Below are 23,790 nucleotides of genomic sequence, written 5' to 3'. Positions count from 1 at the left end.
TTCTGGGCCCCTCAGTTCAAGAAGGACAGGGAACTGCTAGAGAGAGTCCAGCGCAGAGCCACGAAGATGATTAAGGGAGTGGAACATCTCCCTTATGAGGAGAGGCTGAGGGAGCTGGGTCTCTTTAGCTTAGAGAAGAGGAGACTGAGGGGTGACCTCATTAATGTTTATAAATATGTAAAGGGCAAGTGTCAAGAGGATGGAGCCAGGCTCTTCTCAGTGACATCCCTTGACAGGACAAGGGGCAATGGGTGCAAGCTGGAGCACAGGAGGTTCCACTTAAATTTGAGGAAAAACTTCTTTACGGTGAGGGTGACTGAACACTGGAACAGGCTGCCCAGAGAGGTTGTGGAGTCTCCTTCTCTGGAGACATTCAAAACCCGCCTGGACGCGTTCCTGTGTGATATGATCTAGGTAATCCTGCTCCGGCAGGGGGATTGGACTAGATGATCTTTCGAGGTCCCTTCCAATCCCTATCATTCTGTGATTCTGTGATTCTGTATATGGGGCAGGAGACTGCAGGGAAATCTGTAGAAACATTATGCCCCTGTGGCTGTAAGTGTAATGAAAGGAAGCTTTTCTTTAGACATGAAGTGATGTATATTCTAAAACCTCAGTTCCATGGTATTTCAAATTGTGTGGTTAAATCAGGGGATATGGCTTACGATGACCTTTGTATGTTTACCATCTGTAAAATGATAACTTCTGTGGTGGAGGTTTTATGAAAATCCTGCTTATGTACCTAAATGGTGGTAAGTACTGGTAGGTGGAAGAGACCATGAGAAAATGAGTTCCATTTGGAACAAGATTTAATTATTACAGGCTGAACACTAAACAGTGAAGAAAACTCCATGATTTTGTGTAGCTGCACATTATGAAAGCACTGATCATCTCATGTATTGAATGAAACTAGTTCCTTTGGCCACAGGGAAATAGACATCATGTAGATCTGTCTGTACACAGATCGTATGTTTGTGGGGCCAGTTGCTTTGGCTTAGGCAGCATTAATTAAGGCATTTCCCAGTCCTGGAATATTTGGCTGTTCGGCCTTACTATTGCTTATATATAGGTCTGTGCATAAATGAATATTTAATGTAAAAGTAGAGTCCTTAGAGAAGCATAAAGCTTAAGCACGTTTTGGCTAATTTAGTAGTGTAAATTAAGCTGGCAGAATAGCTTTCCCCTCCAGGAATTCTTGTAGAGGTGTGCACCATAGAGGAGAAAAAGCAAGCTCAAGGCAGCGAAGGTAGTCTTCTGGCATGTCAGGGAGTGGGTTTCTCTTTTCTGTTTAACGTGAAGGCAGTTTCTCACCACGCACTCCAAGGTATTTGGAGCATAGTCCCCAGCCAGATGGATAGATCTTTCATGAAAATAAGTTGAGAACCAGTTTTAAAAACAGTTCGCATTGCAGGAGCTTTCAGTTTGCAGCATGAATGGTGGATAATTGAATAGTAGAGAAAACCAGATGGGACTTTGTCCATTTGTCTGAAATGAGGAAACTTGGAAGTCTTCCCTGTCAAACCCTACCCCTGCCCCTGCCGCTGCTCTGTCCCTGCCAGGGCCACGGAATGGTTACCTGCAAAAACTCTGCAGCACACAAACTTTCCCCATGCTCAGGCCGTGCGTATGCTTTCGTTTTTGTGTTCTTTGGTAATAATCGTGTTTATCTAGCAGTCTGATGCACGAGAAACAGACTTTAAAACATTTGTGATTAATTTCATGATGACGTGCATACTGCTACGGTCAGGTAAACAACAGACTTCTGGGTTCTTGTTATTTCTTTCAAGCTGACACAGTCCTGGTAAAGAGAAGGCCAGTGTGTTTTCTGTTCTGGTACAATTCAAAGACGTCAGCAGTCTCTCGGAAGTTAGTTAACACAAATGAGTTACTACATAATTAGAAAAGTAGGCTTTTACCCCTTTCTCCAGAATCCTTTCTGAGAAGGGAAGTCAGAAGTGGCTGCAGCTCCAGGTGCAACTAAGGTAATACTGTACTTCACTGCCTTGAAAGGGCGTGCCCTTGCTTCCTCCTCCCACGATGCTGTTTTCTTTCCCTCCTTTTTAAAATTTATTTATTTCAATGGGCGGGGAGGGAGAAAGTGTTGTTTCTGCCTTGCTGATGAGTTGAATTGGCTAATGGAGAGTCTGACATACTTTTGGGAGTGTGCAGTTGAGAATGAGGAGGGAGACTGGGACCTCCCTGTTTGTCAACAGTGAGCTCCTGTAGAATCATGCCCTGAGTGATTAGCGTGTGTTAGCTCAAAGGAGTTAGGGTTTGCTGGTTTTATAACACTATCTCCTGCAGGGAACAGAATATTGCTTAAAACTCATCTTGAAACATAGAAATGCAAATTATCCACTAGGGATGGTATTTGTGGGTACTTCGAAACATTATCATCTCCTGAATGTCAGAGATTCTAATGCAGAATATTTAGGTGAGGATCTAATTATTATCAACTGGGATATAATTTTCTTATAACTGCCTAAAATCGAGAGTCGCAGGGGAAGAAGATCCTATAAGCTCAATTAGAATACTTTTAAAGTATGTGTTTTTATCAGCATTTGACTACAACAACTTTTACCAAAGGTATCTTCTGCTAACTACTTGAAAGTGGTATTATGTGCTGCCAGATATAGTGGAAGAAATATGTCAATGCCTTACTTCGACTCAAGTGAAAGCTTCCTGCAAAGTGACACTGTTGATGAAGCAGTGAGCATAAATACTTAACGTTTTTTTAGAAATATTTTGTTTTTCTGGCAAGTTTCTTTAAAAAAAAGTGAAAAGTGCCTTATCTCCTTGAAACTGATATCTTAGCTTCCAAAATCTGGTATGCAGGACTGAGAAGCTAGAGATGAACTGCCACAGCATGTGTAAGAATGTGTGAATTCCTTGTGCTCTGGCAAAAGAGCAGACGACACAAGAGCCGTGCTGATTTTGGCATGTATGCTATAGGTTACAATTGCTCATCTAGGTACAGTATTTTCCTGTTGCTTGCTTGGATAAAATTGCTCTTCAGAACATTAGCGAGAAGTGGAAAATTTAGAGGTTACTAGACTACAGGTTTACCTTTACACATGGAGATAACTTGGTTTGTGGGGACCAAAGGGTCTGTAGAGGATGGGCAAAGTACAGCTGTATCCTTGCCCTTTTTGTAAGCTCTTAGACGTTTGCAGAGAAGTAGTGCAGGTCGTGCTGCACAGAATAGGCAGTGACCACAGCTGTGACTTGGAGAGTCCTTAAGTCCTGCCATGTGAGATGCTGCAGATCTACTGTCTAAGTGTTTGGTGAAGGTGGTACAGCATGAATCATAGTATACAAATACACCAGAATGGGGCTGGAGACGTTGTCGGCACTGGAGGACATGCAGCAGTTTGAAGAAAAAGAAGCTACTTTTGAAATATAGTGATCAAAGGTGTAACATTCTTAGTGTACTGACTCTCTTAGTATAATGACCAGAAGTCAGCGTATCTCTTCCTTTTGTCCTGTATCAGAGTAAATATGGAGCTGAGGAGTCTGGTTTGCTTTCCCCTTTATTGCCGTGAGGAGAACAACAGTGCCGCTGGTTGCAGATGCGGTTGAGAGAACTGCTTCTCAAAAATATGCAATTCCTGCTGGCTTTTCATGCATTGTGTGCCAAAACGATGAAGTTAGTCTTTGATACTTGATGTGATAAGGGGCTACTATGGCCAAAAAAAGAGAAATCTGTTTAACTCAGATTTGAGGAGATGTACTTAAAGGTGTCCTCTGATGAGGAAGGCCTGTTCAGGTTCTGCACCTAAGTTGTCTTTGCTAATAAGTTTTCATGAATATTTATGAACAGTTGCCCTGTGTGGAGTCAACTTTCATCTGGCAAGGCTACAAGCTTAAAAAGCCTTGTTGGACCCATGTTGGTTTAAAACTGTGTTTGCTGGTGCCCCAGGTCTTAGGAATGTGTGTCAGCTGGGGTCCCTCAGTGTTGATCGGGTCTAGCTCCACCGTGCAAAAAAAGCTGTGGTGCTGGTGGTGAAGCTAAGCAAGCCTTTGAAGCAATATAACTCTCTTGGCACAGTGTTGCCTTCCTGCTAATAAGCCTAATGAACCTCAGTTATCTTGATGTCTGTCACATGGAATTTTTTTGTGTGTGTTTTTTATTTGTTTTATCCAGCATGACTGACAAGCTAACTCATTTAGGCATCTGTGTTACTACTTTGCAGCACTGGTACAGTGTTAACAGTCCTGCTGTTTCCCAGGTATTTCAAGATCTGTTAAGAAAATAAATATTCACAAACTTGAAGCTGCCTTAAGTTCTTGAATAGTGGCTAGAGAGCTGCCTAAGCATATTTGTGATTTGTATTACCAAGATCTATTGAGTTAAACAGTAAGCTGTGAGTTTTTAGCATTTTTCTTTATTACTAGTAGACTAGAAGGTACATAATCCTCATTATGCAAGACAAAGAAAACTTTCTGCTTCTTTCAAAACACAAAGTGGAGGTACTTGTTGACAAATTCTCTCCTATATTATTCTTATATATATGCCCTATATAATTGCTAGGTTTTTTCCCATTCTTAGCATTCCTGCCCCTGACAGCTGTGTTTTTTCGTTGATGTTCATAGCTTTTCCTTCCAAATTTCTACTCTCTGTTACTTAAAGTTTATACTATTTATACTCATTTTTAAAATTCTGATTTTGTATTGATTTCCACAGTTTTATTTGTTAAACATTTTATTTTTAATTGCTGCCATTCCTTTGCTTTTTCTCTGTACTACTGTAGCTTCCTAATCAAATTGCTTTGTAGAATGATGGCTTCTGGTCCTTGTGATAATCATTAAAAAAAAAAAAAAAAAAGACTTGAAAATTGACCCTTTTAAAATGCCGTGTATTGTGTATATATAGTGGTATATACTGTAGTAGATGAGTCACAGAATCACAGAATCAATCAGGTTGGAAGAGACCTCTGGGATCATCAAGTCCAACCATTGCCCTGACACCACCATGTCAGCTAGACCATGGCACTAAGTGCCATGTCCAGTCTTTTCTTAAACACATCCAGAGATGGTGACTCCACCACCTCCTTGGGCAGCCCGTTCCAATGTCTAATGACCTTTTCTGAGAAGAAATGCTTCCTAATGTCCAACCTGAACCTCCCCTGGCGAAGCTTGAGGCTATGTCCTCTTGTCCTATCGCTAGTTGCCTGGGAGAAGAGGCCAACTCCCACTCCACTACAACCTCCCTTCAGGTAGTTGTAGACTGCAATAAGGTCACCTCTGAGCCTCCTCTTCTCCAGGCTAAACAACCCCAGCTCCCTCAGCCATTCCTCGTAGGTCAGACCCTCCAGAGCCTTCACCAGCTTGGTCGCCCTCCTCTGGACTTGCTCCAACACCTCAACATCTTCCTTGAAGTGCGGGGCCCAGAACTGGACACAGTATTCAAGGTGTGGCCTCACCAGTGCTGAGTACAGGGGGACGATCGCTTCCCTAGACCAGCTGGCTACACTGTTCCTATATAAACTATATATATAAACTTAGATTTTACTTGTTGACTGTTGTCTTGCTGTCCATTTTTCAGTGTAACTGGGATGTAAGTGGTTTCCTAGGAACTTGTGATTACTTGCAGTTTCTTCGTTGACCTCTCATAATGAGTTTCTAATGGGACAACTGTACCAGAGTATTTCCTGTTTAGATAGACCAGGGGGAGTCCGATGTCAAAGCTGGTACTTCCATCATCCTCTTTTGGGAGAGAGAAATTTCACAAGGTGGATGTTGTTTTTTTACTTGTGTGGCTGGAGGTAAATTGTTAGAAATCTCTGTTAAGTACTCACGGTTATTTTCTTCTGGTGAAAAATTTGAATGCACTTGAAAGATAGTTGTTGGAGGTGGGACTGGGATTGCTGCCGGGGCAGAGGAAGCACACACAAGTGAGCGCAGGTTTCCTCTTCGTTCCAGCCGGTCAGGGTTTGCTCAGCCAGTTGCACGATGTGGCTAACCTATTGAAAAGAGAGGATTAAATTACACTGTGGCAAAAGTGCCTTTTTTAGAAGTCGCAAACCATATCTGTGTAGATGAACAGCTGCATAGCTGGCCTTTGAGAGAGAGGGAGTTTGGTGTTGAATATTTTTTTTTAGTCTTCTTTACACTTGACAGAGGCTTGTAACGCATTTGATTATCATCTCCTTATTTGTTTGTACAAACAGTTTTGTTAAGTGTAGTAAAACATGGCAATGTATTTCATGTAAGTTATTTTAGAATATTATTTAGCGAAGGCACAGCCTGAGTACATGCTTATTTAACTTCGAAGGCATTCCTGAAGTGCCTAGTCTGACTCGAATTTCGGCTTTAGGTGTAGTCTGAGTTGATCTTATCCTTGCAGAGGATTTATTTGAGTCTTGGTGACCTTTGTCTGTTGCAAGTACCTTGGCTTTTGGGGATCACAGTGACATTTCTTTGTGCAGATTAAATGAGAAAGGCGGCTCTGGACAGGTTGTTCCAAGTGATGCTGTGTGTTTAACTACAAGGTGGAATATGAAAATGTGTATGGAAATTACCCGACACTGATTTTTTTAGCATTTTCTATACCTTATGTGCTCTCCTGAGTAATTTCTTCAAACTTTCTGCAGATCAGAAAGCAAACCAGGTCCCAGTTTCTTTAGGTTTTGTACTGAATATATTTCTGAAGGCAGGAATGAATTGAGCTATTTAAAAATGTAGTTATGTATATATGTGTGTACCACAGCCAGTCTTTTCTAAAAAGGAAAATTGGAGAGCTGCTTCTTGTTTTTTCTGTTGAAAAGTGAAGTTAAAATGTGTATACGCTACTGATGAGTGTAAAACATACTGTGCTGCCTTTAGGTGTTTAAAATGCTAACAGGATTATCCTGGAGGTTTATCAGCATGTCTGTGTTGCCCGGCTTCGGAGCTACGGCTGCCCTGAGGTGATACTTCTGGTACACTGGGGGGGTACCTTGCGAGGACTGGGGGCTGCAGGTTTCTCACTTTGTTACCGTCTGAACAGACAAACTCTGTATGAAAAATTACAGTTTTAAGAAAGAGCAACTGTTTGATATTTACTGTAACAAGTTTAGCTAATTTGCTTTTGGATAATTTCACTAAAACTCTGTTTAGTTGGTTTTAGACAGTCCTTGGGTTTCCGCTAAAATTTTAGCGAGACTGTCAGAATACTCCGCTTTCATCCCGGACCTGCTGATTTACAACCTACGTCAGCTTTGAGAGTACCATTTTTGAAGAGCTGACAATGCTTTCCAATTTATCTAGTCAATTCAGTGAATCATAAGTTTGATCATAAATTGAAAAATTTACTGGGATTTATATTACAGGAGGAGAGCTTTTCTTTTCCGAGCCTAGGAATAGAAAGTAGGAGTAGCAATATATTCTTTCCATAAATTTGGAAAATGATGAGAAACAATCAGTTAAGTTTCCTGTTTATGTGTAGTACTACCTTTGTTTAATTCGTTTTGTGTACAAAATGCAGTTTTGATAAACTAATATATTTAGCACATTTAAGATAATTTGATTAATGTTTAAGCAATTCAAAATGCCACTTTTACTTCTAATTCTTTTTTCCATCCAGGTATGACATGACTATATTAATTTTTTACATATGAAACGTATATAAATCTGACATATCATTCATACCTCACATGTACTTTTTTATTCTATTGTGTTAAATTGAATTATACAAATTAGTTGTTTATTTACATAGATTCCCCTACTTAGGCGGGAAAAAAGCCCTGAACGATCCCAGCCTTATCAGCTTACTGAAAATACGCTTTTACTTCTGATGTATTGTATACTGATGAGGATAAAAGCACACATGGCAAGTGCTAATTGAATGAAGCATTCATAGGTGTGTAGTTGCAAATTTGAGTGTCTTACTGCCTTTTTCTACCTGCAGTCTTGGTTTCTTCTGTTAAAAGTGCTTTTTACTGTCAACAGTAACGTGTAGTAGGAAAGTGAGCACATGGAAGGTCTGTCTTGGTTAGTTTAGTATGCTCTATCAACGTGTATGTTTTTGCCCTTGATGGGATGAAGGATTATTATTGTTTTTATTAAATTCCTTGTTATTACTTTTATTCTGCTCAGCTTTGCCACTTCATTTGGCTAAAATTAGAAAGCAATGAGAACTTCCCCTAAATCCTGCTAAAGCAGAAGATTAAATGTCAGTTGATGACTAGATCACTAATGTAGCCCATAAGTTCGCAGTGGAGCGCTGATTTGCTTTCTTCCAAGGCAGCGCAGTTTTCCTCTCCAAAGAACTCGGAGCTGTATAGAGGTGATAGTCAGAAGCAGAGGGAAAAAGGGGAACTTGGCAAATGTGGTTTAAATTAAATCCAAGGAACATAAAAGTGAACAAACCTGTTTATGTAAACACATTCTTCTAGTAAGTTTTCTTGATACCTTTTTGTTTTCCTAGATGATTAATTTGCTTAAGAAAGTGTATTAGAGGGTATCAGTATGTTAGGTATTTTGAACTGGAAAGCTGCTTTGGCACATGGACTTGCTTAGTTGCCCATATGCTAAAAGCCGATTATGTTTACTGACGAAAAAATGTAAGTATTTGAAATATGATTGGCATATTCTTAAATTTGACTGGGACAGAAATACGTATATTATATGACATTGCTTTTTCCTTCTCAAATTTAGTATTTACACATTGTGTGACCGTGAAAACTAATCACTATCTGCCGAAATTATAACAATAAATACTTGAAAGCATAGCTGCATAACGGCACGGTATTTTACAGTATGAAAATTTTGTCTCCTCCTACACAACGTTTCTTTCAGTGAATAAAGACTGCTTCTGTACCTGTCAGGAGGTAGATGTGGAGGGTTGTATGTCTGTGTGCTACTGAGCATGGTGCATGAGCCACAACTGTTGATATTGCCTTAGAAAGCAAACTGAGAAGGCACAGACCAGAATGAGAACGCCATTTGTGAAATGAATAAGTCTGAAATTCAGTTCTGGATTTAACTCCCAAATTCACAGATTTGGTGCTGCTGGAGAAATGGCATTTCAACAACATGTAGCTAAGATGAGAATCTGTCATATGTAATTTGTACATACCTGCCTGCCTAAGCCTTGAGGGTTCAAGACAGCTTGTGAATTTGTACATCGTACTAGCTGTAATACCATGCTGTCAGTCAGATCTTCACTTCTCCGTTTCGCTCAGTAAACTCATGCTCTTTTCACCTGCGGTGTGGTTATAAAGCTGACTAAGAAAGCTGCATCTACATTTAAAAACAAGTTCTGTTGTTCCACAGCATGTACTAGTTTTGTTTTTAAATGGAAAGAACCCAGAAGGAACAGCAGAAGTTGTTTCTCAGATGCTTAATACCATGAGTTTAAGGGAGAGCCTTATTTGTGTGAAGTTTAGGCAAAGGTTGCTTCGTACAGTCCTTTGTGTTCGGTATCTTCACCAACTTCATGTCAATATATTGAGCCAGGAGAGAAAAAGGCATTCAGGAAAATAGAAGTACTCCAGTATCAGTATTTTAGTCTTTGAATGCTGTTTGGTTTGATCTCTTCTAAAATAATTTTGTAAGGGCTAGCATTTTTTTCCATGACATCTCATTTTTCCAGGTTTGTTTGGGTATTTTTGGCAGTCTTTTTGCAGATATTTTTTTGGCAGGTTGTCTTGAGATTTTATTTGGAGTTGAAATAAATGAATACCAGTAAAGTTTAATAATAAATATTCAGTATGGTAGTTTTAATTAAGAGAGAAGTTCTAGTGTGGCAATTTCAAGTGTCCCTGAAAATACATTTGCACGCAGCTAAAAAAGAAAACAAATATTTATTTGAAAGCAGATTTGCATGTAATACTAGGTAGTCTGGAATATTTGGGGTTCTGTGCAGCAAGAATAGGAAAGCAGGCATTAGACTGGGTTGTTTTGTCCATATAATGTCTATCAGAGTGAGTCTTGATCCATTACTGGGATTACTGACAGGAATGGTAACATCTCTGGTTATAGTAAATAACATGTTATGGCCAGCTCTCCCCCTTATTTATCTCGGCAGGAGGTTAGAGGACAAGAATAACTCTATCTTTACCTGAAACACACTAAACCCACTTAAATATAAGTATTCTGTTACAGTCCTGATTAAGAACTATGATTAAGCATTCATTAGGGTTTAAATAGTGGGAAATCCCCGATTAAGTTAGTTTTATAACATGTAGATTATATCACTCTCAACAGCCATAGATTTTAGTGTTTTTCATGAATTATGCCCTTAATTGAATTTATGGGTTTAACTATAAATTACAAACTAGCAAAGCTTAAGTGCATGTAATTAATTTAGTAGTTCAGTGTAACAGAAAACAAGACAACGTTGTAGTATAGTAATGACATTATGCTCTTAGTGAATATTTGAGCTAAACAATTACCCGTTTCATGCAGCTCCTGGTTTTATCCACCTCTTGGAGCTGAAACAAAATCTAAGTGAACTTCTATTGAGATATACTCATGCATATGACAAGGGGTTTACATGAATTGGAATTAATGGCTAGAGAGGTTTGAGTTCTGGAATGATTTGTCTATTTTTGTCAATGTTTGACAGCTCTGCAGCATTCGAATTAAGTAATGATGGTTAGTGGGTGCTCAGTTTCAACAGTCTGCATGCCTTCCCCATGAGACCTGAATGGACATGAAACATTGCATCAGGCTGAAGTGGTGTTTTCTCCTTAGGAGAGAGTGTCTTGCCCACCTGCTGTTGCAGGTGTCTAAAAGGATTCTCATTTTCTACACTTAGAAGTGAAACGGTTCAAAGAAGTTTCTCTGGAGAAAAGTGTGCTGCCCTGCAGTGGGGGAAAGGGTTTACATTGAAATTTATGCCAAGATTGACTCATATTCTGAGGTGAGAGAAATAGAATAAACTTGAAACTGCTGAAACTTGCAGAAGCAATGAGATGCTTTTGAAATGATTTGTTAATTTGAGTTATTGGATATGGAAGCTATCATTTTAACAATTTTGTATGGACCAGCTCTGCAGGATTTTAAATAGTAGGCTGTTCTTAACTGAAAATACACACACATGCCTCATACACACATTATTTACAAACAAGTTAAACAACACTAGTGTAGCAAAAGGGTAATATTACTAGTTTATCAAGAATATTTGCAAGGTAAACCATTCTATTTTTACTAGTAAACATACTTCAAAGAAGTAAAATACTTAATCCTAAAAGTGTATTTCATCAGTATGCAGAGATATGCATTATTACTCCAGCTCACTGAAAAACGTAAGCTGTGACTTGTGGGTTGGCTAAATGAACACTGGGAAGATTATACTTAATTTAATAATTGAGCAATATTTGTCGTCCATAATACTAGTTTAGTGCCTGAAGTTCTGTTACAACACCAGAACTACCCTGTTTCTTACCATAAACGTGGACATCAACAGCAGCCTTTCCACCCTGTATGTACTGTATTAAAAAAGAATATTCAGCAAATGTAAAACACATGCTTTTATAGTCATTCCTTAAATAGTAAATAAGTGTAATAATCACTAATATTTCATGACCTAATTTTTTGGTCATTCTTATTACCCTTTATCCTGGAAACGTTCCCAAATAGTGAGTCTTAGGACACTGTTATTACTAATATTAGACTTTTAAGGTGTCATGCTTTATACAAAAACATTGAATTAATGACCTGCAAACAAATCTAAAGTGCAAAAAATATTCCTCCTTTGTTCTAGTGGCTGTAACTGCCAGGTTACCTCAGATCTGTAGCTTGGAAGTTAGATAAGGTTTATGATTTCATTTCATATGCCTTACTGCCAGTTCACTTGTTTGTGCTGCTTTCTTAATTAATGTGCAGCATGAATATGTTACCTACCAAAGGTGGTGTTACTCAAGCTTGCTTTGGATCTTTTGACCAAATTTCTTTTTATACCTTCTCAATTAGTAGTTTATTGAAAGAAAACAAATTAAGAATTGCAATATGTACGTTTATTCTTTTTTTTCCCCAAGGAGAGTGAAGATGAACAGAAGATGCTCATAAACAGTGTGACTAGTGAACTGTAATGTCCTCTGTCCTATCAAAATCTTTCCTCATGAGGGCAAAAATCATTGCAGATGGAGACCGACTGTCAAACCGTGGGTATTATCTGGTGATGCTGAGCTCACTGGTGGGCCAGCGAAAGGACCCAGGTAGGAGTGGTAATTGTTGACTTCACACTGTGACCTGCTCTATGGCAGCGTTATTTCAGAGGACTCATCCTTAAACCACCATTTCATGACGTAATAGTGAATTTAATTCTCTGCAGCCTCTATTCCTGTCTCAATTTCATTTGAATTTGCTGAGGGAGGGAGGACAGACAGGTAGACAGAGTGAGTAATGTAATTTCCTAGGAAGTCTGTACAAACAAGAAAGTAGGCTAAAATGTGTTATAAATTCAAAAGTGAGAGTGGTAGAAGTGGTTGGAAATTTAGAAATGTGTTTTTTGAAAAGTGTCGGTTTGAAACAAGAAGCTTTAGCACAGGGTTTGCAATGGGTGAAATTTCATAGTAAAACAAAATCTTGTTTCTCTGATAGTGGAATTAGGACATGAATTTCAGAACCAAGGCTTCTCTGAATATAAAAATCTTTTTAATGTAATCAAAGCAAATAGTTCTTCTTTAGTCAGATAAACTTAATAGTTTATTGCTGTCCTTTCTTTACTTATTTAATTTTAAATTCTAATTACTTTTCTAATCTGCTTTAGATCCAGTTCAGCAAAGTATGTTGGCGTAGCTATAAGGGTGTGGTATGTGATGGCAGAGGGAACAAGCAATCCAGGGTGAAGAGAACAGGAACCGCTTTTAATCAGCTCTGCTGCTAGGTGTGGATGCCCTCCTTTAATTTGATTCTCCGGTATGTCAACAAAAATGTTAAATGTCCTGCTTAGTTCCATTGGTCTCACTGGACTTGGTTCATGAGATAAAGCAAAGGAAGAGATAAACTGTTCTCCAGGCCACTGCGTGAGGTCTTTCTCCTGTTTCCAGCATTCCCACAGGAATTCAGAATGGTTGTTTGGCTTGTTTTATCCCTTTAAGTCTAATGTATCATCCCATGTTCATATTTTTGACTCCTCTCAGTACTTAGAGTAAATAAGGAAAAATGAAATGTGATGACAGAGGTTGAATATACAATGTTTATTTTCTGCTATTAGAGGCAAAATATCTTAATTTGTGTAATAAATCAGGATACTAATCAGGTAAGAGTAAAAGGTAGGTTTTAATCTCTAGAAAATACTGGTAAAATATCGAACGTCTAAACCTTGTTAGATGGCATTACCTCATGAGATCTCATTATTGATGGAAAAACGATAAAAATTGTAGTTCAATGTCGGGTACATACTGTATAGCTTTGCTGCATGTATATGGGACAGTAGTCTAGCTGATTGCTTGTCTCTTTCTGCACAAGATTTCTGATTTTTTAAAAAAATACAGACTTGTTTTTCCTGTCTTCTGGGGAGGAGTACTGTCTGCTGAATTCTTTGGGTAGTTACTCACTGAGAGACCAAGCACTGTAGATCTCTCTTTTAAAGCTATCTGTTTTTAAGGTTACTTACTAACTTAGGTCTACCCTTCAGCTATGTATTTAACACCTGATAGTAAGGAGAGCCAGCTAGATCACATGCCACTTGCACTGGGATACGAAGTCATGGTGAAGACAGTGAAAATCTAGCATGTTCAGCAGGCATCTGGTTATCCCCTTCTAAGTGATCAGAAAGTATTTCTGGGAAAAGTTTAAAAAGTTGTTTCACGTATCATAGGCATGTTGTTTCCAGGACAATTTGGACCTCCCTGGGGTTGGTCTGTGTGGGAGCCAGGCGCTGTTGATCTTTGCTGGTCTTTGCAGTCCAGGTTTCAGGTTGTACAAATACAAAAAGATTTTCTTTCCTGAACCTTAATATACTTCCTTTGAGATTTCATCTCTGTTCTTATCAGAAAAGGTAACCAGACTTTGTATTATCAACTTTGTTTTGCTTCCTTTATGACTAATTAACCTAGTTTCTAAATTAGTTCCCAAAGGAAATGAGGTTTATATGATTGCACTGTCCAGCTGTTGTTCTGTTTGGGGCCTGCTGGCTAACTTCCATCAAATTTGGCAGGGTAATGAGTGCTTCATGCAGAAATGCTGCCTTTCTACCAGTTTGTGGAGGCTGGGAATGGGGTTGAGAGACAGTGCATGGGATGAAGGGAAGCTTGAGCGTGAGCTCCCAGGCTCTTCTGCTTGCCCAGGAGCTGGCTGATGTGGGTGCTCTACAGATTCAGCGAGTGAGCAAATACTTGGAAAGAGCTTTAAGATGACCTGTTGTTTCACTAAGTGGTAACTGAGGCTCTAGGTGGGAACTAAGGACTGTGAAGGGAGAGACCAGGGATGGGGAGAAGAATGCCAAGCACTGAGATTATTCCTAGAAGGATTGTAGCAGACGTGGAAGAGGAAGGCCTGTGGCTATCTATCCTCTGTGCAGAGACTGGGACAGAAGTCATCGTGGGAATTTGTCTTTTTGATTCACTGTAACATTAGTGGAACTCTTGTTATTTACATTTTACATGTACGTCGCTTTTTCCTTTGTGATAACTTTCAGGCTGAGGTCTAGAAGGGCAGACTTTTCGGAGGCTGTTGCTTTAAGTTTATCATGCTGTTCTGACAAGCTTTCCTTTTGGGGTTGAGATGTCAGTCTTTAACAACAGAGGCACTTCTGGCACTTGATAAATACTGCTTTTAGAAGGGACTACGAAGATAGTGCAATGACAATCGGAGTAGAAATGGAAAAACATTAAGATAAAATTTCTTTTATAACATTTGTTTCTTGGCTTTCTGACTTAAGGTACCTGCTGATAGTCAGAGGTGTCTTTCATATGGAAAGTGCTGAGAGTGATAGAGTCCCTCAAACACCTGCGGTGCTGTTCAGGGGAAAAAGAGGACAAGGAGAAATAGGACATATTATATACATGTTCTTCAGCAATAGGATCAATTGCATTTGCTTTTCTTCACCTTAAGTTAGGTAATAACTTTCTTGGAGGCCACAGTGGGTTTTCTATAAAGTATTTCAGGTACAAGGCTAATTTTTAAGTAATTTTTATTCCAAGGAAGCTCATAGGTCGTATTTTTTAAATTATACAACTGTCTTTCATTTCAGCAGCTTCAGCTTCTGTGGCTCCTGTTGCCCCGTAATGAAACTGTTAGAACAGTTGTTCAGAATGTATAATCAGTTATGAGGAACAGTATTTAAACCTCACAAATGTGATCACTAGTAATGCAAGTACTCTCCTATTTGCATATGCAATAAATTCTTTTATTATCTTAATAGTTATTCTTCTATCATCCTAATATATATAATCTCACAGATTGTTTATCTTTGTTTGTCATGAATGTGCGAGTTCTGATAATACATGAGAAGTGTATTTGAGCTCTCCTGATTCTTGCCATGTATGGCACAATAAACTGCCCAAATTTGGTCAAATATTTTTAGCCACTTAGTCATATGTCTTTTAATGTGCTGCATATGTAAGCTTTTGATTCACTTAGCAACAGTATTTTTATGAGTATGTCTTGCCAGTTTTTCTTATGTATACTTGAAAAATGGGCAAGGATTGTTCTGTGTTGGGTTCTGTTACAACCAGATGGTCTGGCTTTTTTTTTTTTTTTAATAGTGCTGATCAACTTTAAGATATCCTTTTTTTCACAGATTATGAATTTTAGGGGATTTTAAGATACACAAGTATGCAGCATATTGAAATGTAATATTAAAAGATCTATAAAATGCTTAGGCAATTTAAAAGTTTTCTGATATAAATTTATTTTCCTTATAATAAATTGGTGAATATTATACTATGCATAGGATATCAATGGTCAGGCAAACTGGATATCCAGAAAAACTGGATGTATGGCATGTGTGAAATATGGCTAGGTTAGTGTTTCTGTTAAGTGTAAACATCTGCATTTCTTGAATTTGTTTTCCTCCTGAACTGAGTTAATGATGTCTTGCATTTAGTTCCTTTTCATTTAAGTAACAAAATGCCTTGCAAAGAGAGGTGATTCTTTTCTTGCAGAGCTTGTTACTAGCATATAAGCATTGTACACTGATGATAAGTGGAAGAAATTGAAGACAATATGCTTGAGGAATTTGTAGTCTCTATTGTTGGCATATGTTTGTAAATTATTTTATTAAAAGAATTGCTGATTTTAGGGATAAAGGCAGTTTTCAAGAATACCTGAAAAGTTAGGAATGCTTCTGAAAGTTTTCACTCAATAATGTGTTTTTTTTTAATTGAAAAACAAATAATGCAAGCAGTATACTGCAGTCTAGTTGCAGTCTAGCTGCAAGTTTATGGATGAACAAGCCCAGATGAGACTCGTTGTTAAAACAGTTCTGTGTTACATTCTAAACAAAGCCTTAAGTTCATGCCTAACTAAAGCAAATGGGGTCAAAGAGGGATAATTTCTTGCTGTTTTTGTTTGGCTGGTTAAACAGGGCAGCAACACATCTCCTTCAAGGTGTAGCTGTTACCTCAGCACTACAGAATGGAGGAAAGCGTCAGGATTCATCTTGGAAGGCACAATTGCTTAAATAAGGAAATCTGAGATTTTTTGCCATGATAAAGCAGTATATAATTTTCAGTCTTTATTTCTGTAGAGGTATTCTGAAAAGTAAAATCTATACCTTAATTGCATTTCATTAGAGGCATAATTCTCTAGAAGGATTTAAGAGTCCAGCAGTAAAAGTTCTTGTTTCAGCCTTCTGGTTATGTAATATTGTTGATTTATTAAGCTAAAAAATTAATACCAGTCTTGTGGGGTCTAGCTGTTTTGAGTCCTTGCTGTCCTGAAATGCAGAGGGACTTTTCTCTCTGTTGCTCTGACCTTTTAAGGGCAGCAGTAGGGAAGCTGGCAAGAAAACTCACTGAGCACCCTGTGAGAAAAATACTCAAACGCAGAGAAGAAAGGCAAAATAGGAGCCAGTCAAGATGGAGATCTGGAGAGCAGCAGTAGTTTTGCATCTGGGCAACACTGTTTGCTTGGTAGTTGAGAGATGTGCACAAATGATAACATCTTTGCAATGTGCCAGACTGATTCTCAAGTAAGTTTATAAACAGCAGTGATTAATAGACTATTAAAAGATATATGGTGGTAATAGAATATGCTGCAGTAGAAAACGGCAGGGGGGTGTTGAAACGCAACGTAGCATCCCCTTCCATACTCCGTAGTCTTGACTGCATTATAATTAAAACCACATTATGGTATTGTTTTCCAAACTGCTCCCCACCTCTTGGTCACAATTCTACTTCATGGTGTAGCTGTTTATTCAGTTGTGGTATCCACTCAAGTGAGTGAGCTGGGCCTGGGATGGAGCGAGGGCGAGGGCCTGGGGGCTTTATAAAGGGAGCCTCTTTGTACTGGGGAGCAAGGTTGCAGTGGGGACTGTAAGTGGCTCCTCAGGAAACTGGAGCAAATTTACCTGAGGAAATCATATCTGTTGGTTTTGTGAAACTCTGTTTGAATTCATTTATTTAAGGATATTTTTTTTTTTTACAAAACTGTAACACCTGCTGCTTTTCTCTCAAATTCTTCCTGTCTTGCTGTCAAACCCCAACAAATAAACCCTACTCCCTCATCAGACCTGAAAATATGTATCTTTTTTCCTGAAGATGTTGCTTAAAGATGCACAGTATTGTAGAACAGCTTTAATATGAACTTATTTCTTAAATCTTTCTTTCTTTATAGGCTTGTATAGATGATAACGTAGATATGGTGAAATTTCTGGTGGAAAATGGAGCAAATATTAATCAACCAGATAATGAAGGCTGGATACCTCTACATGCAGCTGCTTCCTGTGGATATCTTGATATAGCAGAGTAAGGCTTTTTCCTCTATTTTTTGAAATACATATATTTTGCTAATACATTGTTAGAGGGGCACTATAAGCAAATGGCATGCATAAATTGTCTTTTCAGTTGCTTCTAGGACAAATAGTGAGAGAGAATGCTTTCATATTCTGTGTTGGTTGTGAAGTGTGCTGTGTGTCTATTTGTGCACTGCATTTTCTCCTCCTAGCTTTCTTATGTTGTATCTTATTAGCTATAAGGTGTAAACATTTAAGACTGTTCATGACTGTCAGATGATTATTAAAAATTATTTTCTTTTGTAAAATGGTTGTTATGGGAGGAGGCATGGGGAAGAAGTTCAAATATAGATTTTATTAGTAGTCTGAAATATTATCCCAGGATAAGTCTATGTGTAGGGTATTAATTTTGCAATTGTTTTTACAGTCTTGAAACTTTTGTTTTTCAGGTCTGGTATAAAGTGGTGACTTTTGCTAATTGTTTTGGCTGTGGAGCAAAATCTTACAGTTGAAGTTAGATGCCTGTTACAGTATTAGTCAAAGCTTACTCAGTACTAAATTCCGGGAGTGGTTTTTTATTTTTGAAGCCTGTTGAGGGTCACTGAAGATATGCTAAAATAAAATTTTTCCAGGGGTTGTCTGTTTTAACCTGAAGTAATGATTGATTTGAGAAAATGTGTGGCATATGGTGTTCTTGTGTGTTCTTCAACACACTGTTCTTGCAGTAAAGAAGGTAATAGCGTCTTTCTTAAGACCCTTTGGGTAAACACAGACTTCATTAATTCTGCTAAACACAGTGTGACGTCCAATCCAGTGTAAGACTTGGAAAAAATATAAAGTAGTATTTTATCACATAATTACGTTACTGTAGTAATTACAGTGGTGAAAGATGGAAATTGTAAGTTTAGGGGATAGTTTATTGATGTTCTGTTCTGTGAGTTTGAGAGGTTTAATTGCTTGAATCTTAAGGGAAAGGAAAAATTCTGGAGACACTTTTGTATATCGTTTTCACTGGGAAAAAATTTTTTTTTGGGTGTTCATAGAGTGAAGTGCTTTGTATATCCTTTCTATAACTGGGACACTGACTGTTAGCTTCTGTAATCTGCCTTTCTACACTGTGCAGATATTTGGTGCTGTCATCTCTCTTGCATGCACACTGAAGTGTTTACTTGTTGGCTATACTATGACAAGAATTGCCCTACAAACTGAGATAATATAAGCCTTTCTTCAGTTTAGTGAAGGTAAAACACCTGCCTTTTTCCACAATAGGAAAAAGTTGAATAAATGTTATTGGTTTGGCATTGCAGCCTAATGTAGGCAGATGTTCAGGAAAGAAAGAGTGATGTCTCTTGTCCGCAAGACAGTTTTTCACTATTGACTTGAGTATCTGAAATGTGTAACATCGCTGAAGACTGTCGTCTGTTTTTCATTCTCTCAGACTGGCACAAGACCTGTCTGCATATTTTCTCTAGGTATCCTTTAAAGAAGTGAGATTATTGGAGTATAATTCTGTGGGATATGGGACATCTAAGCTGTTGGAAGAGCAGAGTTTTTCAGGTGCAAGGAGTTTTGAAGATAAGCTGTTGAAACAAATTTCCATGTACAACTGAGAAGGCTAAACTAACCGGAATGGTGCAATATTTATATCTGATGAGGCCTGTAGAGTTCAGATTTTCTTCAAACTGCTGCTTCAGGAGCTCAGCTTCAAATAATTTACAAAACTGACAGCAGAATTTACAGCTGAGGCAAAACTGGGGGAAGATGAAAGGATGATACAATAAATTACCAGAGGATAGAAATTTGATTTTTATTTGGCCCATAGTAAACACTGGGTCCAGCATTTGCTTTAGTGAGGATGCATCTTTCTTGGGAAACATGAGAGTGTGTGTTTGTGGCTGAATCTGCTATGTTTCATTTTTAGCACTAAATTTTCTGGTTCATGGAAGGGAACTTTTAATTTCGTAAATTATGGAGCTTATATATACAGTTCTGAAAAGATTCCAGCTAATAGTTTGTCATCTCTCTGATGTATATGATATGGACTAGCATTTTTGTACAGAACAGCTTCTGTTCATTTCCTATTTTCTTGCAAGGTGCAAGAGAGAAGAAAGTTAGGGAATGGGTTCTGGTGTTTCCTAACTTTTTTAATGAAGAGCTGGGGAGAGTCTGACCTGTCCTTCGCTTTCTCCTCCTGTGGAGCTGCCTGTTGCACAGCTTTGTAGAGCTTCTCAGATTGGAGACTCAGCAATCTATTTCTGCTTCCTCTGCTGCCATCTTAAGTCTTCTTAGGGCTTCCTTCAGGTGTAAATAGCTGGAATTTATTTCTCTTGAAATAGTAAAATCCTCCAAATATGCAAATGTAGGTAATGTATTGATTTTGTTTACAGTGCTTGTATTTTTACAATTCATAACAAAAATGTGGCATGATAGCATACTTTCATTATTTCAGGTTTTCATGTCTGAAAATCTAAAATTATGTCTAAGAAAGCAACAGAGCTAGGAGATGGAGATACTTTCTGTTACGAAATGCATTTCTATGTTTAGAATGTAATTTAGGGACTTTCTAGCACTAGGTATGTCCTCTGTATGTTGACTTTGTTCCCCTTTCAACCTTAACATTCTTCATGTATGCGTGTACATCATTTTGTGGTCTTAAAAGAGGGGGAAAGAAAGCAGAAGTTCTGTTAACTTGGCATGATACCTCTTGCATGATTCATCATCACTAGGGCTAGAGTCTATGAAATGTAACTGAGATGGGGTGTGTTGGAGTTTGCGGATCTGTTAATAGGATGTGAAACCTTGGCTCTGCTTTCAAAATGAAAAAAAAATTAATCGTTACAAACCTTTGTAGTACAATCTTTATGATAGTTTTTCTTCTGGTGCTCATTTGACTTCCATAGGATTATATTTGGGGTGGTTAAAATGTACTTTCTTAGAGTGAGAAAGGTTCCTGTTCAGATTGCTTCTGTGATTGAATCAGTACACAAACAATGTCACAGTTCAGCTGTCCTGTGTGTTCCATCCATTTGCTACTAACACCCATTTCCTATTATGTACAGGAAATGGGAATGACGGGGAGTCACTCTGGGTTAATACAGAATGGTGCCTGCCCATTTGTTCAGTGCAGGAACCTTCCCATCTCGCTGTGCTTTCACTGAACACCTGATTATCTCTCAATGAACACATTCTTCTTAAATAGCACCTGCTGCTACTCAGATGTTCCTGGGTGAGTGCACCGTGTGCTGGAGATCTGGGAGAAGTACCGGATATGTAGGTGGTAGGGAGCTTCTCCGAAAAAACCCTGGATATCTCAGGGAGCCACCACTTCAGCCATGTTTTGGCACTAGTCCCATGCTAATTGCTAATGGGCTGAGTGAATTGGTGGCATGGTCCGCACTCATTGGGGTTTTTATTTTGCTTTCACTAACTGTGCTGTCTGGCCAGTGGGCTTCTCAGTGCAGGTATATTCCCTGTCATCCTCCACTGTGTTCACCAGTCCTATGGCATCTTCTCCCAGCAACATCTCCTGCCCCATTTCACTTTTATTCTCCTCTGGAACAACCACCTTCTCTTGAATATGCTTCCCATCTCCTCTAAAAAATGCATCTTCCAGTTTAAGAAATGTTAGTCTTGTAGAAACCCACTTCAGGTGAAATACAGCACGAGAACGTAGTTTAGTGTGAAAAGAAGTGTCAGCTGGTTGCAGATGGAGAGTTGTGCTGTAAAAGCAAAACCTCTGCCATGGAGGGAAACTGCTTCTTTTGTTTCTGTTGATGTTTCTGAGATCTGTAAATGCTGGGAGTGCTTCAGCTTACTGGAAATTCTTTGAATAGTTTAATTTTAGAATTGCCTACTTAAGTTAGTGTTCATCTAGTTTATGGTCATGTGAATTATCTTACAAGTAATTGTAATATGAACATATTTTAAATGAAAATTCTTCAAAATTGCCAAAACAGGTGGTTTTTGTATAGAATGTTCTCTTTTTCTGTTCTTCTTAATTTTTTTCATATACAGAAAGGTTTACACAAAGGAGCCTTTTTTCCTCCACTGTGTTAGTATGCATTAAAAAGTCAGTATTAAATGCTTTGAAAAATTGTAGTTATGTGGAAACAAACTTTAATGCAGGAGGACTTAAACAGAAATTTTGTGTGCATTCTTTAAGATGGTATTTAATGGGTAGGACCCTTAGATTTACCTTTGTAAAACTCTTGTAAAACTATTTGGATGTATATAATGAATTTTTTTATCTGATAGATCTCTTCTACAGTTTAAAAGCTTGTATATTATTTCAGTATCAGGGAATAAACAAATTACTTTTTAGGATGCAAAAAATGTAATAGAGCAGGAAAAATAGTACAAAGTGGCATTTAAGAAAAAGAATTTTAAAATGCTTACTTTTTTATTTCTCTCTGCTTTGTATTCTGTTTTGTATTCTACCAGATTAATGTAAAATAAATCTGAAATGGTAGAAATTTCTTTTCTGTTCAAGAATTAAAGTTTGTGTTAAAAAAGTATTTTCTTGTGGGATTTGTACCGTGCCTAGTTGTGAGTGCGTAATTGATGTATTTCGAAACTTGTTTGCAAGTATTTAGAGGCTATAATACGGTTTTACTACTTACATACAAATGCTTTTTTCATTTTCCCCAGAATGAAAGAAGGTGCATCTTCCAGCAAGTGTAAGAAAAGCATTTTTCAAAAATACCAGAGAAGTCCATGACAGTTACACTTTTGTGCAAAGAAAATGAGGGGGAGGGAGATGTCTCCTAAGGGAAGAATAGGGTTTTTACACCTTCATGCAGTGGGTGCTACATCTGAGTAACAGTTTGCCAAATATTGCTGTAGATACTGAAATTTCACATGAGTTCAAGGGATGAGAAATCCACTGAGGGTGGATACATAAAAAAATACAAATGCAGAATACATACGTACAAATGGGATCAGATTCAGAAAATCTGTGAAAGTAGCTAGAGACTGGAAGGGTATTACAGGAAAAGTAGCGTGTATTTGCCCCGTTTTTGTTCTCCTTGAAGATGTGCTCACTTTTGGAGACAGGCTAGATGTTAAAAGGATGTTTGGTCTAACTCAGTATGCTTGCTTTTATGTGTGGGAGGCGTGTTTGATACACGTAGTTACACATAGAGATCCTAAGACTTAGCACAGTTTCAAAATACACCTTCTTTGTTTTTCAGGTTTGAAAGGCTGAAGCATACGATTACAGTTAGAAAGATAATAACTTCTTAAGTTCAGAGCCTCCTCACTCAGTTCATTTAGGAAGAGAATAGCACCTTGACCAACTCCGCTTCTCTAAAACCCAGCTCACCTGCTTTCCTTCCTGCCCAAAGTTTCCGATGTTGTATCCCCTCCTTCCCCTAATATTTAAAGCAGACTTTAAAAGGCTTGTGTGTAACCACTGCCTTGCTGCTGACGCCCACCTGGTTTTCAAGACTCCAGACACCTGAAAGTGAACCCAGCCATACTAGTTTGATGAACCTCAGCAAGCCATTGTCCCGGGATGTCTCTATTTTAGTAACAGTCCATTAAGACTAAATGAGTGATCATTGTCTGGTGTATGGAGGAGTGAGAGACAGTCCTGCAGACCTGTAGTTGAATACGTAGATGTTCAGTGATAGGTGGTTTACTTACAGCTCTAATTGCCTTGCGGGGAAAGCTGCGGGTGCTGGGTGGGAGTGATTCCTGCCCATGGTACAAGGATAGGACCAGTGCTCATTTGGCAACAGCTAGTAAAGGGAATTCAGTGCAGTTTCACAATATGCTTAATGTGATCTAACTTGAGTCTACTGCAGAAGTAGGCAGTCATTCCCTTCTCTCCTTGGTTTTCCCTCCTCCACAGCCTCTTACCCCCTCTTTTGCATTATCTAATGATCATACAAAGATGTGGGAACTATTAGCGTAATACTAGCCTTCGGGGGTTTGGAGGGTTTATTCTCTTTTGGATCAGTAAG

The 23,790-nt window shown here is 38.4% G+C and overlaps 1 protein-coding gene across 9 annotated transcripts in view; it reads left to right on the top strand.

The window, feature by feature from the left end:
• Positions 1 to 23,790, top strand: part of PPP1R12A (protein phosphatase 1 regulatory subunit 12A) — a 136,737-nt gene that overhangs the window by 39,351 nt on the left and 73,596 nt on the right. For all 9 annotated transcript variants that reach the window (XM_068402476.1, XM_068402471.1, XM_068402478.1 and 6 more), the window contains exon 2: positions 17,710 to 17,840. In XM_068402476.1, coding sequence (XP_068258577.1) covers positions 17,710 to 17,840 — 131 coding nt within the window. The remainder of the gene's footprint in view (positions 1 to 17,709; positions 17,841 to 23,790) is intronic.

This window comes from Nyctibius grandis, chromosome 5, assembly GCF_013368605.1.
Source record: "Nyctibius grandis isolate bNycGra1 chromosome 5, bNycGra1.pri, whole genome shotgun sequence".
Lineage (NCBI taxonomy): Eukaryota > Metazoa > Chordata > Aves > Nyctibiiformes > Nyctibiidae > Nyctibius > Nyctibius grandis.
This window is presented reverse-complemented; position numbering and strand designations above follow the sequence as displayed.